At 40.5% G+C, this 18,504-nt stretch overlaps 2 protein-coding genes across 2 annotated transcripts in view; one reads left to right on the top strand and one right to left on the bottom strand.

The window, feature by feature from the left end:
• The first annotated feature begins 138 nt into the window (after window positions 1-138).
• SLC24A5 (solute carrier family 24 member 5) lies at window positions 139-11,698 on the top strand. The gene is made up of 9 exons (XM_006029042.3): window positions 139-184; window positions 764-943; window positions 4,379-4,462; window positions 4,551-4,654; window positions 4,996-5,096; window positions 6,235-6,515; window positions 7,276-7,482; window positions 10,810-10,911; window positions 11,352-11,698. The coding sequence occupies exons 2-9, from the start codon at window positions 877-879 to the stop codon at window positions 11,678-11,680; spliced, it is 1,275 nt and encodes a 424-aa protein (XP_006029104.1). The 5' UTR covers window positions 139-184; window positions 764-876; the 3' UTR covers window positions 11,681-11,698.
• A 72-nt stretch (window positions 11,699-11,770) lies between these two features.
• MYEF2 (myelin expression factor 2) overlaps window positions 11,771-18,504 on the bottom strand; it is a 35,964-nt gene continuing 29,230 nt past the window's right edge. Inside the window, exons 17-20 of the mRNA XM_006029047.3 lie at window positions 17,245-17,316; window positions 15,995-16,203; window positions 15,863-15,914; window positions 11,771-12,560 (exon numbers count right to left, since the gene is read on the bottom strand). Of these exons, the coding sequence (XP_006029109.1) occupies window positions 12,397-12,560; window positions 15,863-15,914; window positions 15,995-16,203; window positions 17,245-17,316 (497 nt within the window). The 3' untranslated portion in view covers window positions 11,771-12,396. The remainder of the gene's footprint in view (window positions 12,561-15,862; window positions 15,915-15,994; window positions 16,204-17,244; window positions 17,317-18,504) is intronic.

Genomic DNA, 18,504 nt, shown 5'->3' with positions numbered 1-18,504 from the left:
GCGGGCGGCGCTGGACCGGGGAGAGCAGGGGCAGGACCCGGCGCTTCGTGCGGGCCGAGAGCTTGGCTGCCCGTAGGGATTCCCCTTGGACACAGCTCCTCTGGTCCCCACGCGCTGTCTGCCCCTTGGACTCGGGGCCGAGCACGGGGGAGGGGGCACCAGACAGAAAGGGGGCCCGAAAATGGTAACTTTTAAAACATTATCATCATCTCTGGAAAAGGAGGGACTGATACTGAAAGTTGGCCCAGGGCTGCCAGGAGACACGGTCGGTGCCGCAAGCCGGGACGGGGGCGGGTTGGGGCCTTCCAGAAAGGGATAAGAGGGCGAAGGAGCTTCTGGGTGCTCTCCGTGGCTGCAGAGCTTGGGGCTGCCTCGGGTAGCGCCATCCAACCCCGCTGAAGTTTAAAAGCAAAGCTATTAGTTAAAGGAAAATGGTGGGAGTGAGGGGTACGGCCTCCAAATCAGAACTTCCTCGACCTTCAATGGTAGAGGGCACACGCAGGAGGGGAACGGCACGGCGAGCAGAAACCCTGGTGAAACTCAGTCCAGTCTTCCTTTCAGACTCCGCGCCCTGCCGCTGAGAGGCACAGGAGATGAAGCAAGATGGACCTAGGGTCTGGCCCCATCAGTGGCCGTTCTTATGTAACCTTCCTTCCACCTGGTCAGACAGCAGTTGTGGCTGTCCTCCATTGTACACTTCCCCAGGTGGAAGAAAGAGAATATACTTGCTAATCTACCCAATAACTGTTCTGTCTCTTTTCAGAAAATGAAACGCAGTGTGTCCTCCCTCCATCGTCAGAATTTCCTGAAGGGTTTTTTACTCGACAGGAGAGAGAGGACGGAGGAATCGTTATCTATTTCATAATTGTACTGTACATGTTCATGGCGGTATCCATCGTATGTGACAGTTACTTCCTACCTTCCCTCGAGATCATCAGTGAATGTAAGTCCCCATAATCTTCTGTAAAATTGAACTGCTGTTGTAAGGAAAGATCTCTTTGAAAAACTTCACAACACAGCAGTTATTCAGAAATTACTGGAGAAAGTGCAAAGTTTGTTTGGATTACTTGAGAAAATGTACAAGGAAAGCAGATTTAAGGTTGATAACAGGATCTGATGCACTCTCTAAATGCCATTATCTTGGGGGCATAGCCAAGCATATTCAATCAGTGGTATTCCTGTTGTATAGACCATGTTGACAAATGGGAGAGGGTTCAGGGAACCACAAGAGTGCTTAAAAGATAGGAAAACATGCCTTATATAACGAAAGATACTAGGAGCTTCATCTATTTAGGTTCCCAAAGACAGGTTAAGTGGTGGCGTGTACTCAGTGTGTAATTGCCTATAAAGCTGGAAAGACATCTGGTCAGAGGATTTGTCTGTCTAGCAGACAGAAGTATAATGAAAGCCAAAGGATGGAAGCTGAAGCTTGACAAATTCAGCCTTGAAATAGAGCATGAGTTATTAACAGTGACAGTAACCAACCTGTAGGAGCAACTAACCCTGGGTGATTGTAAACTTGCTAATCACTGGACACTTCTAAATAGAGAATAGATTTTAAGAGATTCTAGTCCCATGCCTGTGTTATGCAGCAGGTCATACGAGACAATCACAATGGTTTATTAGGTCTTCTCATTTGTGAAGCACCCACTACATTAAAGCAACTGCCAGAGGAGCAGAGTGCCTACTTTATATATGTGTACACACAGCGACACATGCTCTAAGGTGATGGATGCATTAAGAAATACCTAACATTCAAATGAAAGGGGAAGAAAAGGGCTTAACTTGCTAAACTACTAAAATATAATTGGTAAATTTTATTTAAGAGCAGCAGGATACTGGTAAAAAAAAAAATTGCTTTCTTCTATACCAACACTTGGGGAAAAAACAAAACATGTGCATATACACTAGGGCAGACTTAGTCTTATTCTTTCTTTTATCCCAAATATAATATAGTATTGAAGAATAAACAAAAAGAAACAAAATTCAAATTCTAAATCTTAAGTAGTTATTTAAAGATGCTTCCCTGTACTTCAGAGAATGCTGAGGGTGTCTTGAATCTAACTGGGCCTCACAGTACATTTGCATATATTCTAGAAATGGGTTGAGAGAGAAGGCAGTAGCATAACAAACAGCAAAGGAAGGCATGAACTGTAGTGCAAACTAGCAACCTGAGTATGCACCTAAGAATCTCAGTGGCTTTGCATAGCTTGTGCTGAAGTCTATATCATGTACACTACAATATTCTCCATTTAACTTGTATTGTACCTACCTAACCCTAACTGATACCTGTGAACACTTAAGAGCCTTACTCATTGGCAGAAAAAAAAAAGGAACTTAAGATGTCAAAGAGTAAAATTACAAAAATGTTTTGTTTTTGCTTTAGTGGGTTTTTTTAATAAACTAAGAAAATTAATTTAAAAATTGACTGGTTGAAAGACTACAAAACAGTAACTGAGAACTGCTTATTGCTCTCCAGTTAACATTAGCAGCAAAGGAATATCTCAATTCTACCCTTTTTAAGCAGACACCTCTCCCATGCTTGCTTATATTGGAGAAAGAAACTGACATGCTCCAGTGAATGTTTCCAGACAGAACTCTTCATTCAAAGATTGATAGCAAAAGCATCTTCACTGCTGTTAATGGAATTGCTTATCAACTTCAATAGATTTTAAACTGGCCTTCCCATGATTCTGACCATCTTGGGCTTTCCTTCCCAGCTCACGTGGTCATAAATATGTAAAAGAAATGTACCACACTTCTATTTCAGATGTCAGTTTATGACTGCAGAAAAAAAAGTCTTAAGCTAGCTCTCAAATATTTTAGCACGAAATGTGTTTCTTTTTTGGGTCCCCCTTTACCCACCTGTACAAGGGGTAAATGATGGGCTAAGCCACACGATGCTTTTGGGATAATCATGCCTACTAATTCTAAGTTATTGATCCTGGAAACATTTTGTAGGATCAGATCTCAAATTCTTCTACAACCTCAGGCACTTTCTATTATTTCAGGCGTTAACATTTTTCAATCACCATCACAAATAAATACCAAAGTCCTGAAAGCTAATAATACATTTTTTAAAATTCTGGCCCTTTAATGTCTGATTTTAGTCTTACTGATTAATTCAAAGATCCCAAAATAGCTTTTATAACTTGTTCTTTAACCAAGTCATTTCTCTAATTCCATGTTGTTGCAGTTCAAGGGCAAACTTCCTGCTCTTCTGTCTTCCTGTCTCTTCTTGCTTGTACTTATGACACGATTATAAGACGGGGATCAGCAACGTTTTTGGCCACAGTGGCAAAAACACTCCAGCCTCGACCCACACCTCAACTTAAGCGTGCCAGGAACAGACAGCAGGGGAGCCACAAGGAGCCTGATCCTCATTGCTGGCAGCGGATGCACCCTCTTCCCTGCCACATGCCCAGAGGCACACGTCCAGCTGCCGCCAGCCACAGAACCCAGGCTGCTTGCAGCAGGTGGCGAGTAGGCTGCAAACAGCTGCACCAGGGTCCAGAGACCTGGTCCAGCTCCGTGACTGGTAGTGGTTGCATGCACACCTCGGGGTGCAGTGGGGAAGGGGACAAGGTTGCACAAGCCCAGCCCCTCCCCCGTTGTTTGCTCAGAGGCACCTGCACACCCAACACCATGGAGCCAAACCAGGGCTCTGCAGACCTCCATAGTGGTTTGCAACCTCCTGGCCACCTGCCACAGCCAACCTGGGCTCCGGACAAGCCCCTGCCACCCATCGCAGAGCCTGGGCTGCTCATAGGAGGCAACAGGGAGGCTGAAAGCTGCTCCACCAAGTTGCTGGCTGTGGGTTTATGTGCATCTCTGGGCAGATGGCAGGGAAGGGGCCATGGTTGTACTGCCCTATCCCCTTCCCCTGTGTATCCCAAGGCACGCATGTAGTCACTACTGGCCACAGAACCAGGCCAGGGCTCTAGATGCCAGTGCACCAGTTGCAGCTCCCTGGCTGCCTGTCACAGAGCCCAGGTTGCTGGCAACAGGGGCTTGCAACCTCCCTGCCACCTGCTGTGAGCAGCCCAGGCTCCATGGCTGGCTGCAGTGTGCTGACCAAAACAGCCTCATATGTCATGCTCTGGCACACGTACCAGGGGTTACCAACCCATTATAAGATACTCTTGGCAGTGTTGCTTATAGTCATGGGTTAGGTTTCAAGTGATGATTTGGGGGATTCCTTCTCTCCCTACAAATACAATGGACTGGACCTCAAGTGGCCTAGAAGGCCCTTTCCACTCCTATGTTCTATTGAGTAATGTAAAGAGGAGGATTTTGTTTCTAATACATGAACAAATAATTTATAAGGATGTTAGACTGTTCTGCTTTTAACAAGGTTTCTTTATACTTCTTTTCACAGCCCTTGGCCTCTCTCAGGATGTTGCTGGAGCAACTTTTATGGCAGCTGGTAGCTCTGCTCCTGAACTAGTCACTGCTTTTTTGGGTAAGAAAACTGACTGGTCAGAATATATCATTCACTCCCTTAAAACCCCCAAAAGTGGAGATTAGGTTAAGTGCTACTTTGCTTGCAGGAGTGTTTGTGACAAAGGGAGATATTGGAGTGAGCACTATCCTTGGATCAGCAATCTATAACCTTCTTGGTATCTGTGCAGCTTGTGGACTGTTATCTAGTATGGTACGTATCAATTTGGATCATTACTCTCAAAACTACATAAAAACTGTCTTTCTATGGTTTATTGAGAAAAGCCACAAAACAAATTTTGTATGACAACTGTCAAGTTTATTCAGTTTAAAAAAACCCCCACAAAAAACACACCAGCATGAAATTTAAGTTTTAGAAGATAACTCACCAATAAGATTATTAAAGTTTTTAAAAACACTAACTTGTTAAATTATTGTACTTCAATCATACCTAAGAATTTAAAAAGTTATTACATAAGAGAGGAACATTGATGCAGTATTTACAGTAATGTGAAAGTATTACAGCAGCTTCAAAGAGAGAAATGTGTTTTGCAGGCTTCACGTCTATCCTGTTGGCCACTGTTCAGAGACTGCCTGGCATATACAGTTAGTGCAGCAGCAGTCCTTGCAATGATATTTGACAACAGAATTTACTGGTAAGAGCACCACTAGTGTCAAATTTATACTGACTGGAGATTCATGAGATGGTGTAAAATTTTAAGTTTGTTGTTTACTTCAAATATTGGCCTCAAGAAGCCTGATTTAATAGTCACCAACATAAACCAAAGATCTCCTTGGCTTTGAAGAAATTAAATAATCCAGTGCTTGTGAAGGCTATTAACATCCCTAGACTCCTACACATTTTTAGATCTCAACCAACACCAGCATCCATATGCTGCCACATGATTTACTTTGAATTTGTTTGAGTGGCCCCTCTCTTGCGCAGGTAGTTTCTCTCTCGTCTGGCCTCTCCATTCAGGACAGTAACCCTAAGAAACATCTCTCTGCTATTAATTGGACTGACTTTACATGGAACTGCTCAATTATTTTTAGTTAATACTGGCCACAAGTGGATTTGAACCTGTGAGAGGTTTCCCTCATTAGCAAGTCTTGAGCCATCCATTTGCCAGTGCTTCCTTCCTTCCCACAAAAATTAGTCTGTGAGGTGGGCAATATGGGACAAAAATCTGACCAAGTTTCTCAGGAAATGGGAATTAGAAGCACCCAGAAAAATGCCATTAATTTTATGGTTAAATTATTTGCAGGGCAAATATACAAGTATCAAATCGGGTGAAGAGTTTTCATGTAAAGAGAGAAAAAGTTGTATTGAGGTCAAGGGAGATGCATCTACCCACATCAGAAGAGAGATGGTCTAGTTTCTCCATTCTAAGAGGAGGTTCTGCTGTATTCTCCAGCAACTTAGCTGGAACTAAAAATGTAGTACTGAAGTTCAACTGTTGTTGTGATACTTAGTAGAAGGAGGCATGTCCATTATGAATAATTGCAGGACTGACTCGTTAAGTGTTTTCTTAAGCTCCAAGGGATGATATACAACTATAAAATACATAAGATTTAACAGGACTAGGCCATTACTCTATGAATCAATCTGCTGCAAGATAAAGGAGAAATATTTAACCTCCAGTAAGGAATCAATATATAAAAGTATCTGTCCCTGTACATCTAGAATACTTTTCAATAGAGCATAAAAGCTGCCTTTGTTTTCACTTATTTTTCTTCTGTAACCAAAACCGTTTAAAATTCTTATCTCCAAGTAAAATCCAACTTTTATTCTAGGTATGAAGGCGCTTTCTTGTTGTTGATATACGGATGTTACATTCTGGTGCTGTGTTTTGACATTCAAATTAATCAGTATATTATGAAGAAGTTTAGCCCCTGCTGCACCTGTTTTGCAAACTCCGTGGAAGAGAATGCTGAACAACAGCCACTGACTGGGTGGAAGGAAGAGAGTCGGCCACTAATTCGTCGACAGTCGAGAACAGATAGTGGAATTTTTCAAGATGAATCAGATTACTCTCAACTTTCTATAAGTTTACATGGGCTTGATATTCCTGAAGGTATTAAAATACAGCTTCTACAACTGAGTGGATAGCTTTTTCAGTTGTCTCAAAAAGGAGTTAAGCTTTCAGACAACTTGCTTTTAAAAAGCTCTAGATCATAGAAGAACTGTAAATGAGTTTCTATACATCACTAATCCTTCTTGGAACCTGCCCTTCATATAACCAAGCCTTCCAATTGTATTAAAATCACCAAAAAAACAGAGGAGTTGATTGTTACCATATACTCAATACCATATTAAGTAAACTAAGAAGGATAGTTACTAGTTTTTCCCTGGGATTCTTTGTGGATATATTGCTCAGCCAATAGTGCATTTTATCAGTTGAAAGACACTCATATAAAAATAAAAGCCACTTGCACTAAGACATATGGGGATATTGCAACAAGGGCAGGTTTAGAGAATGGAGTCAAGAGGGTAAGCAACAGCAATGACAGAAAGCTTCAGTTTCCTAAAATACACTTTCAGGTAACTACTAGATAGTGGTCAGTGCTTTCTTGTACTATAGTAGTATCTTTTGAAAACCCGTTACAAGTAGTTACTCAAGTATACCTTTCCATAATGCAAAAGGGGAGGGAGAGGGAGAGAGAACTTCAGAGATTTACCTATAGAGCTGCACACACTGATAAAGTTAAGTTAGGCAGAATATTTATATACTTTTCTCCATCATTTTCACCAACAATTAAAAACCCAACTACATGCAAATATGGCATTATGGTGGGGTAGTTAAAAAACTTTTACCTTTTTTCTCTCTCCAACAGATCCTTCAAGTGTCTTCACCATGCCTGAAGCAGATATGAAGAGAATTCTCTGGGTATTATCCCTTCCTATTATTATACTTCTCTATTTGACCATACCAGACTGTAGAAGACAGTTTTGGAGGAACTGGTTCATGGTGACATTTTTCATGTCAGCAGCATGGATTTCTGCATTCACATACGTCCTTGTATGGATGGTAACAATTGTGGGTATGTAGTTAACAATTTCTCAAACCAAGTAATACATGATCTGATGAATGAGTGAGTTTGCCTGCAGCTTAGCACTATACCCTTCCCTGAAAAAAAAAAAAAGCTTAGCCTCAACCTACAGAGTCAACTTGCTTCCTCAGCTTAGTAAAAAGTTTTGTAACTAGAGCCTAGTTGCACTATCAAATTTTTCCATCCATATGATGGGCAAATGTTCATATGGCTCTGTAACGAGGAAGGGAGAGAAACCACTCATCTGAACAGTGCAACAAGTAGTGAAGCAAGAGCAAGAGGAACAAATTTTCAATATTAAAGACCTTAAACAGTATTAGATACGGTATTATTTTAAACAAAGTTACCAAATTTATCTGCCAAAACTGGAATGAGTTTCCTCCATACAACCGTAATTCTCATTAACACTTTTGAAACAGTTTCACTGCAAACATGGAGGGACTTGTATCATATCAGTTGTTGAAGAGATGCTCAAATTCCATAGTTCAAGAAGAAACTTTCAAAAAAAAATAGTAAGTCATCTTAAAATTTGTCATTTGAGAGGGACTTGTAAAAGAAAAGGAAAAAAAAGAAAATGTGGGGCTCACCCTTTTCTGCTGAAAATGTTTTTTGGTTTGTTTTTGTTTTTTTTAAATAGAAAAAGTAATCAAGAATATCAAGTACTGCTGCATTTCTTGGAAGCTTTGTCTATTATGAATGCAAGTCCATATCTTAAAAGGGGAAGGACAGAATTGCTAAATCTAAGTCATCATGGTTCCCCCAGCAATGGGACTTGGAACGATAACTGTAAAAGCAAACATGTTTCTTAATCTAAATTGTTTCCCCTTTCAATCTTATTTCCTAGTTCTGCAGTGACTTCCAGTAGAAACCAGTTTCTAACTTGAAAACCAAGCAGGGCAGTTAAAAGCCTTCCACTATGTCAGTATATTAAAAGCAGAAGGGGGTGGGAAATGAAAAAAAAAAAAAAAAAAAAAAAAAAAAAAAGGATATAGCTCTTGCTTCTCTCCCTGGTAACTCACTCTAGCTCTACCTGTATATTTTATTACTTATGCATCTTATTTACAGTTAAGCCTACCTTACATTACTCCCTTTTTAAAAAAATACAGAAAAGAAAGCAACTGCCACAGGGGTGGATGCAATTTGATGCAAACTAGTATGTCTCATATTCTAATATACAGGTACAGAATTCAGCACTCACCGCATTCACACCTTGTTCAAAACATACCTCTTGTTCATGAAGAGGGAAAAAAGAGCAGGTACCTTATTGTACATAAGGAAAAAAGTCTTTCAGAGATTCCTGTTTCAGTGAATGCTATTTCTGATCTGCTAGGTGGAACCGTGATTCATGTGACAGCATGTATGCTAGTTTCAAACACTTCACAGTAATGTTCCACCCTGAACAAAGATTGAAAGTATTACTGGTGCTGGTCTGTTTCCAGATCAAATGTCTTCTAGTGACAAGTTAAAGTTCTAACACTGGGTTCTTTTCTTATGAATCATCTTTCATAAAAATGATTTTGCAGTTACAGTGATGGCACAGGTTTTGTACAGGCATAACCAGACTGGAACTTAAAGTGTGAAACGAAATAGAATGTAGCACGTACATTTGCACAAGAGGGTTAACACAGAGCAAAACTGGTAGTAGAGCAAGACAAGGCTACTACATATATTCAAGGGGCTGATCTCAGAAGTGGGATGTATTTTCATAGTCACTCATCATACTAGATCTGCAATTCTCCTAGAACTGTATGCTAAGTCTAATGACAAAAGACAGATCAAATTAGCTTGAGATTTAAGAATATCATCTTGCAACTTTAAGAGTGCCAAAAACCGATACTCTGCCATATCCAATTCATTCATACTTTAATTCCCCCTTGGCATGAACCATTACATTCCTGCCTTATTTGCTTAATGGCTGATCTTGACTCATCTTCCTGCGTTGGTTCCTTTAATCTATAGAACTTTTATAAGATCAGAGGGGAGAAGTACCATTACATGTTTTATAGAATCATATTAATATTACACCCTTTTAAGGGGAAGCACCAGTTTTTACTTTTTAAAAATTTCATATTTAATTAGGTTAGGCTGGTAGCAAGCAAAATCAGAGGTTGGTCTATGTCTAAGCTCACTGATAACACACTGCATCAAATGAGTTTCTAACAAAACCACTTATTACTGTACCAAACTATTAACAGTAATAAGCATTAAAGCCCAGTGCAAGAACATTTTAGAAGCAGATGCTGTTTGCGGTGTAGTGAGCAGTGTTCACAGCTATGTATAAAAATAAATTATTTAGTAGTTTGAATAAACCTGTTAAGTACTTAATATTTTCTCCAGAGTCTTACAAGTGCTACCTTAAGAGAATCAAATACAGACAGTGTCTACTCAATAGTGATATCAAACCTAAAGGTTGAAAGGGATAGCTTCAAAATGATTGCAATATTTGTATCCGATTCTCTTAGTTCCAGTTAAGGAGCTGAAGAACAAGGTTGAAGATAAGCAGTTAATGCCCTAAAAAAAAAAAAAATGCATGAATAGCTATTTGTACAATGGGGAGGAATACGGTGTGCTGCTACTTTATTTTAATTAGATTACATAGTTTTACTATTTTAAATTGACATTTACCTATAGGAATCTTTTAAAATCATTACTCACATCCGGTAAGTAATCTAACACTCTTCCCTTTGTTTCGTCTGACTACAACTAACGACTGGAAAGTCACATTTTTAACTGAAGTTTTACAGCAATACATTTTTTAACTGTACTCTAGCAAAGACTAAAAAGGTTTTTCTTTTTCTCCCAGGCACCTCCCCCCAGGGAGTTCGTGCTTTTTACAAAACTGAATGATTAAAGGAGTTACTGCTTCATGTGACGTCTAACCCTCATGTGATATGATGCCTAAAGAACAGAAAAGGTTGTTTCTATTTGCAGAATTTTAGGAAAGTGCCAATAGCCAAATTTCAAAACTTACTATACATCTGCAGGAACAGTTGATAATGGCCTCCTGCCACTAGATGGAAAGCTGGAAACAAATTTTACATGTTACTGATATATTTTGGTGCAGTAAAATGTGGCTATTATACTTATAAGTAAACATTAATTTTGACTGGTAAAAACTAATACAATAAACAACACATCCCTTATGATTTCAGAGCTAAATTATGTATCCAAAAATCTAATTTAGCTGGAAATTCTTTTTGAAAATAGCCTATAAACCCCTATTTTCCTGGCCCAGTAAGTATGGCTCCTCCATTATTTCCTCAGGTGAAACTTTGAGTATGAGATCTGATATTACTCTGTATTATTTATTCATTACAGGTGAAACACTGGGGATTCCAGAGACAATAATGGGCCTTACATTACTAGCAGCAGGGACAAGCATACCAGACACAGTTGCAAGTGTGCTTGTGGCTAGGAAAGGTAAGGATTTCAGTATTCACATTTGCTTCACTGATCCTTTTAAAGGGGTATGCTAGGGCAAAGAATTCTTTATTTCACTATTTCTGAAAGGTCCAGAGGAGGTCACAGCTGCTGCTCAAGAGCCTATAATACAGGTTTACTAGTACTAAACAAAACTTTGTCTGAAGTCAATGGATTCCAAAATTAATGTTTAAAACAAGTTGTTCAAGCTATCCTAGGAATAGTCCAATCTGTTCTTGAATAAGTGTTACAGTTCACTTTAAAAACCACCAGTAAATGAATGCAAGTTATTTTGTCCCAGCATAGCTGATTTCAGACCACTTGAACAGCTTATTTTATCAAGTGTGATTGTACAGATGCTGGGTTTTGGGGAAATTATTGAAAAAAAATTTACGAAGCGCAAAAGATGACTCTCTTAATCAGCGTCTTTTGTTTTGCAGGAAAAGGAGACATGGCTTTGTCTAACATTGTAGGATCCAATGTATTTGATATGCTGTGCTTAGGAGTACCTTGGTTTATAAAAACTGCTTTCGTAGATAGATCAGCACCTGTGGAAGTGAACAGCGGTGGTTTGACTTATACAGCCATTTCTCTTATCTGCTCCATTGTTTTTATTTTTCTGGCAGTTCATTTAAATGGATGGAAACTAGATAAGAAACTAGGAGCAGTCTGTCTAGTGATGTACTTAGCATTTGCTACATTATCAATTTTATATGAACTTGGGATCATAGGGAACAATCATGTGAGAGTCTGTGATGACTCATTTTAAAGTCAGTGACTGTATTGAAGAAAATAAATAAATAAATAAAAAAAAACCAAGAGAGGAGAGTAAGGATCAATTTCTTCATTTAGTGAAATAAAAAAAATCCAAAACTCCCTCTGGGCTCTAAAACTTATTTACAGAACTTCTAAACCATGGCTTAAAAGTAATCTTAAAAGTAGAACAAAAAGCATCACAGCCTACTTGGAGCCCTTTTCTTTTAGAATCAAGAATAAACAGTGTAACTACAATGCATATATAAAAGCAAAATTCTGAAAAAAAGTCTAAATTTTTACATTACAATGTTGATACAGGATGGGGGAAAAATCTGAAACACTAAACATATCCCACTATGCAATCTTGAGATTAACAGAGAAAATGGCTTATTTTATTAAAAACGGTATAACCATTCATTTAAACTGAATGACTAGAGACACTTGGCCTAATTCTCCAAAGGTGCAGAGCATCCACAGCTTCCACCATCTGTAATGGGACCTGCAGGTGCTCAGTGCCTCCAAAAAACAGGCAGCTGTCTTTAAAAACCAAACATAGTAAGATTCAGTTAACAAGAATCACAGTATATTAAACACTATACTGTTAAAGGCTGGTGGGATTTAAAAGTTCGTTTTTACAGCTTTTGTAAGCATACAATGTTACTAAAAATGACTTACTAGGATAGAGAAGCTAAACAGACATAGGAATGTTCCTGAACACACAGTTTTAAATTATGCATTGCGATCCAAGCGTACATCAATTTCTCTGCCACTGATTTTTATGCCATTCATTATTCTACAGGCCTTTTCAGCAGATTCTGGCGAGTCAAATCTGACTGTTCCACAGCCTTTTGATTTTCCATTCTCCATTTTTATTTCTGCGAACATTACGTGACCTGAATAAATAAGTTAAACGGCAGTTATTAGTCTAGATTGTACTACCAACTTGGATAACCACTTTTTAAGAGGCATCTGCTATTTCCTGAAATGTGCAATCAATGGAGCTGACCCCTTTCAAAGTCTTGTGCCCATCTTGTTCAAAACTTAACTAACTGACCAGAGCTTTCATCCCAACACTGCACTGCTGCTTGGACCATGTTACGTTTCCATAACAGATGTAACCCACATAAATAAAATATTAATTTTCTAGAAATGTAAACCTGTTAATTGACAATTGATGGGGAGGTATTCTTTGGGACAGTCTTTTCTTCATAAAAGGAAAAGGAGGATGGGCTTTACATCCCTTTCAGTTATACAGAGCTGTCAAGAACTTTCCAGATGCTAGTCATCGCAGTCTGATGAAAGACTGATACCTAACCCACTGTGCTTAGCGGAACATAGCCAAAAAAAGCATGGGTTTGTTGCGGGTAGGTCTTGCTTGACCAATCTCCTTTCCTTTTATGACCAGGTGACTTATCACCTGGACATAGGGGAAGACAGCAATGCTGTATACCTCGACTTTAAAAAAAAAAAAAAAAGCCTTCGATCAGGTATCCCACGATCACCTTGTGGCTAAACTGGCTATCTGCTGGCTGGGGAACTGGCTCTGTGGTAGGACCCAGAGGGTGGTGGTTGACAGGAGCCAATCGTTGTGGTGCCCCGTGACCGGTGGGGTCCCACAAGGCTCTGTCCTAGGGCCTATACTGTTTAACATCTTCATCAATGATGTGGACATTGGTGTCAGAAGCAGACTGGCCAAGTTCATTGACAACACCAAACTCTGGGTTAAAGCATCCACACCTGAGGATAGGAGGGTAATCCAGGCAGATTGGTTGACAGGAGCCAATCGTTGTGGTGCCCCGTGACCGGTGGGGTCCCACAAGGCTCTGTCCTAGGGCCTATACTGTTTAACATCTTCATCAATGATGTGGACATTGGTGTCAGAAGCAGACTGGCCAAGTTCATTGACAACACCAAACTCTGGGTTAAAGCATCCACACCTGAGGATAGGAGGGTAATCCAGGCAGATCTAGACAGGCTCAGGAAATGGGCGGACGAGAACCTGATGGTGTTCAACACCGAAAAATGCAAGGTTCTCCACCTTGGGAGAAAAAGCCTGCAGCATGCTTATAGGCTCGGTAGTGCTACGCTGGTTAGCACTACAGGTGAAAGGGACTTGGGGGTCACGGTTGACCACAAGATGAACACGAGCCTTCAGTGTGATGCTGCAGCTAGTAAAGTGAGCAAGACACTGGCTTGCATCCATAGGTGCTTCTCAAGCAAATCCCGGGACGTCATTCTCCTGCTGTACTCGGCCTTGGTGAGGCCACAGCTGGAGTACTGCGTCCAGTTTTGGGCTCCACAATTCAAAAAGGATGTGGAGAAGCTTGAGAGGGTGCAGAGGAGAGCCACGTGCATGATCAGAGGTCAGGAAAACAGACCTTATGATGAGAGGCTGAGAGCCATGGAGCTATTCAGCCTGGAAAAACTGCAGGCTCAGGAGTGATCTGGTGACCACCTATAAGTTTATCAGGGGTGCTCATCAGGATCTGGGGGAACGTCTGTTCACCAGAGCCCCCACAAGGGATGATAAGATCGAACAGTCAAACTCCACTGTGACCGATTCAGGCTGGACATAAGAATGAACTTCTTCACTGTCCGAGCCCCCAAGGCTTGAAATAGACTGCCGCTGGAGGCAGTTCAAGCACCCACTATGAACGCCTTCAAGACACATTTGGATTCTTATCTTGCTGGGATCCTATGATCCCTGCTGACCTCCTGCCCCTGGGGCAGGGGGCTGGACTCAATAATCCTCTGGGGTCCCTTCCAGCCCAAATGTCTATGAAATTTATGAGAAATAGCAGGAACCAGCAACCTTCAAGCTGCAGGCTGGGAATAGGGAGAAGTGGGAGCAGCATGGAAGCAGATTCCAGCTCCCCGGTCCTAGCACAGGAGCAGAGAGCTCCAATTACACTGCCATTGCTTCTCCCAGCCCCCACTCTGGCTGCAACCAGAAGGGGCCTGCTCTACAACCAGGGAACTGGAAGTTGCTTCCATACTGCTGCTACCACTTCTCCTTGCCCTTGGCACAGCTACTAACTAGAGGGGAGGGCAGAGAAGCAGCAGCAATGCGAGTATAGCTTCCAGCTCACCAGCCACAGCAGTTCTTCATTGCTCAGCCCCAGTGTGGACATGGAAATAATTGGCGCACTGTGAGCTGTACATTACGGACTCCTGTAAAAGGAGTGACACATGGGGAAAGTTATGAGACGTGATATAATATAATAGCTACCCTATACAAGATGTTTATCTGTGAGAAGGGAAGGGGGTTTTGTCCAGGGCTTGACTATTTGGCAGCAGGGGAGGGGTGACAGTATTAAAGTTCCACTGGTCTCCCACCACCGAAGTTTTCTGACCCATGAGGAGCTCTCCAGGCTGGATGCTATGGCTCCATGAGCACCCCTGACTTAACATAAAGAGCCTTCTGTACACAATTTTTTAAAAAGATATGATACTACATCACCCATTAGACCTTAAGGCATTAATACAAACAAGCCACCAGATATAAAAACAAGCCTCCTTGAACTATACATACTTTATTTTTTTTTAAAGGCAGTACTCTAACTTTGTGCGTGTTAACTAGCCTTTCACTGAAAAAAAGAGCATTTTGAGACAACAAATCTTGATTCTCCCTGGAAGACACCAGCATGAAGATAAACTGTTACTTTCTTTAAATCTCTGGATAAGCATTTTCAATGCAAGCACATTTTTAGCTGTGTAGCTACATTCATACAGGTAGGCTGCACCATTTCAACTGTTTCTACACAGCTAAAAGAATACAAAACTAATAGGTAGACAAGTTTATGATCACTTTCTAAATTTGTCCAAAAGACAAGAGACTTTCCGAATTAACTACCAAAATGTTACAGAATATCCACACCAATTCTGCATCTTACGCAACACCCCCCCCCCAAAAAAGCAGGAATCCTTTTATTTCCTTTAAATAAGGAAGTTACTGCCCTCATAAACAAACAAAGCAGGTCCACCTAGCTGCATAGAAATAATCTGTATTTAGCTAGGTCACATCTAAAAAGTTTCAAGAGTTTATTTCCCTAAATTAAGAGACAAATATTTAAAACTAGATAAACTATTCTCCAGGCTATTTAACAACTTGTTTCACCACTGTCCTTTGTCAAATGACTACTCATTAAGCTTCACTGACTTCATGGTTTATGCAAGAGAAGATTCATATACTTACCACATTGACTGAATTTCTCCTTTAGTTTCTGCCAGGTCAAGTCAAAAGGAAGCTAGAATGAAAATAGGTATTAGTAATATACACAGTGTGTGTAAAACATGCTGTTTTGTTTGTTTGAACTCACATGCTTACATTTCTGACAAATATTTGATTGCCTTTAGAGCCTAGTCTCTCTCTCATGCCACTTCCCATTGGGCCAGCTACAAATCCTCGATCCATATCGATGTTTCTTTCCAGGCCAGCTCCCATTGCTGGTCCCATTCGATCAAAGCTAGAGCTCATTCGGTCCATCCCCATTCCCATTCCTCCAGTCATACTGTTCATACCACCCATTCCACCACCTGGACAGAAAAAAAGATAGAAAGAACAGAATTTCAGGGAAAAGTTCTCTTTGATAATAAATGCAACTCGGGCAGCATACAAAGCTTAGTTAACCAACAGGTCTCAGGTGGTAAAAAGTGCAGTTATTTTACACACTAGAACTGGTCTAACACACCACATTCGTTTTATACTTGGTCCAAGTAATTAAGAAATAATATGAATATACTGTTTCACCTACTACTGTGCTGCATGCTTTAACTTAAAATATAAACAAAAATTTACCAAAGGGGGGGGGGGGGGGGGGGAAGGTATCAAGTATCAAAAGTAATATAATGAACCTATCAGCACCCTATTAAAAAATACCAAACCATTATTATAATTATATTTACATACTTATAAATTAGATGCAATAAAATATACTAATCTATATACATTTCATTTCAAAAGTTCCAGGACATTGATAACTCAGAGGTTTCCCCTTGGAAAGCACAAGGGATAAGGAAAACAAAATGTGCCACCAAAGATATCCACTGTCAAAATATCAGTGTCTTTCATTATCCTGGCTGGAAGTAGTTACGTCTCTTGCATATGACTTTTGCCTTCACATACAAAAAAAAAAGCAGAATAATTCTCTGAAATTCTATACCATTCATTTCTAGTTTAATTTATGGCTATGAAATGTTACAGAAATACCAGAGTTCTGTTTTGCCACTGTCCATACAAATACCACTCCCTACCTTTCTTCTGAAAAAGACTTACTTAGAACACAGTTTGTTCTACCACAAATATTTAAAGTATTTAAGAAGGCACTAATTCCAACACTAAATGTTGAGAGAATGGAGTAAGTGAGAAAAAACTTAAATGTTACTTATAAAAGAAATCACCACTAGCAAAAGAGCTCCAAGAAAAATGAAAGTTAGTCTCAAAACCTGGAACCATTCCATCAATGTTTTCCTACCACTGATACAGCATTGCACTAGAACAAGTTAAATTACTTTCACAAATCATCTGCTACATCTATACATTGATCATTTACATTCTTTTAAAACCAATCAACCTACTCATTCCAGATCCTACTGGGCCCATGCTAGGAGTTCCCATTCCTCCTGCAAAACCACCAACCATTGCACCACCTAAACAAGGACAGAAAAAAAAAATTCAAGTGATAGATGCTAAGACTATAGCTGTAAGACAAAGCCACACAGTATTAGCAACTACACTAGTAACATTAACCACACACACTCTCACTCTTACCTGGTAATTCTTTTCTGTGGACTAATTTCACTTGTACAGACTAAGTATGTGGCATTTTATCATGTTGAATGGGAGGCATCTAACAAAACGTATTCACACTTTTACCTCTTGGGTATTTAGCTATTCCCCTTTTCTTCTCCTTTAGGCTTTAAGATGCTTTCTAAAGCTTTTCTCTCAGGTAAGGAATTATTTTTCCCACACAGATACATTGCCAATAGAGTAAGCTACATGGAACTAAACAAGTAGTCTACTAAAATGATCTTAAAAGTACTAAAATAAGACCAAAGAACCACCTTATTTAAAAAAAAATTTTTAAATCTCTTTGGTTAGAAACAGACAGAGAAATCACCTATTGCGCTGAGATACATCCTGAGATAGCTGATCCACTTCACTGAGCAAAACACATATCACCGGTGATGTGATCTTGCAGGACAACAGGTGACATATTCCCCTCTTCCAGAGATGAACCTCCAGCAATATCTTGGGTTTCCAGAGGTTGCTGAGGAAGCCACTCTGCAAGCAGGGAATCCAAGGGCACATCTCAGGAAGTAGGGAAACCCAGGACAATCTGGGGCTGGGGCCCATCACTCCAGCTTTCCTTGCTTCTAGAGAAATATCCCCAGGATCTCTGGGGCAGTCTCTGGAAGCAGGGAAAGTTGGGGTTCCCACACTTGCAGAGGTGTACCTCCAGCAATCTCCAAGGCAAGTCACTAGAAGCAGAGCATCCTGACTATTCCTGCTTCTAGAGATGTGCCCCAGATATTGCCAAGGATGTGTCTGGAACCAGGGAGAGCCAGGCAACTACTCCCTGGGACTGACAGGCCCAAATCCGTGCAGGCATTCCCAGGGAGTGCCTGCCCAGGGTGACAAGAGGGCACACGCAGCTCCAAACTGCCAGAGCAATCCTGCCATCAAGCAAATACAGAGGTCCACTGAAAAGCGGCACAATTTATTGCTACCTTTAGTCACAAACATGGTACAACAAAAAAGTATGGATATGTATTTGCTTTCGCTTTGTGCCGCCATAAAAATTATGGCGGGACAAAAAGGGAACCCTGGTTCTCACC

This window comes from Alligator sinensis, unplaced genomic scaffold, assembly GCF_000455745.1.
Source record: "Alligator sinensis unplaced genomic scaffold, ASM45574v1 scaffold814_1, whole genome shotgun sequence".
NCBI lineage: Eukaryota > Metazoa > Chordata > Crocodylia > Alligatoridae > Alligator > Alligator sinensis.
Note: the sequence above shows the minus strand (reverse complement) of the source record. Positions and strands in the feature narration are given on the sequence as shown.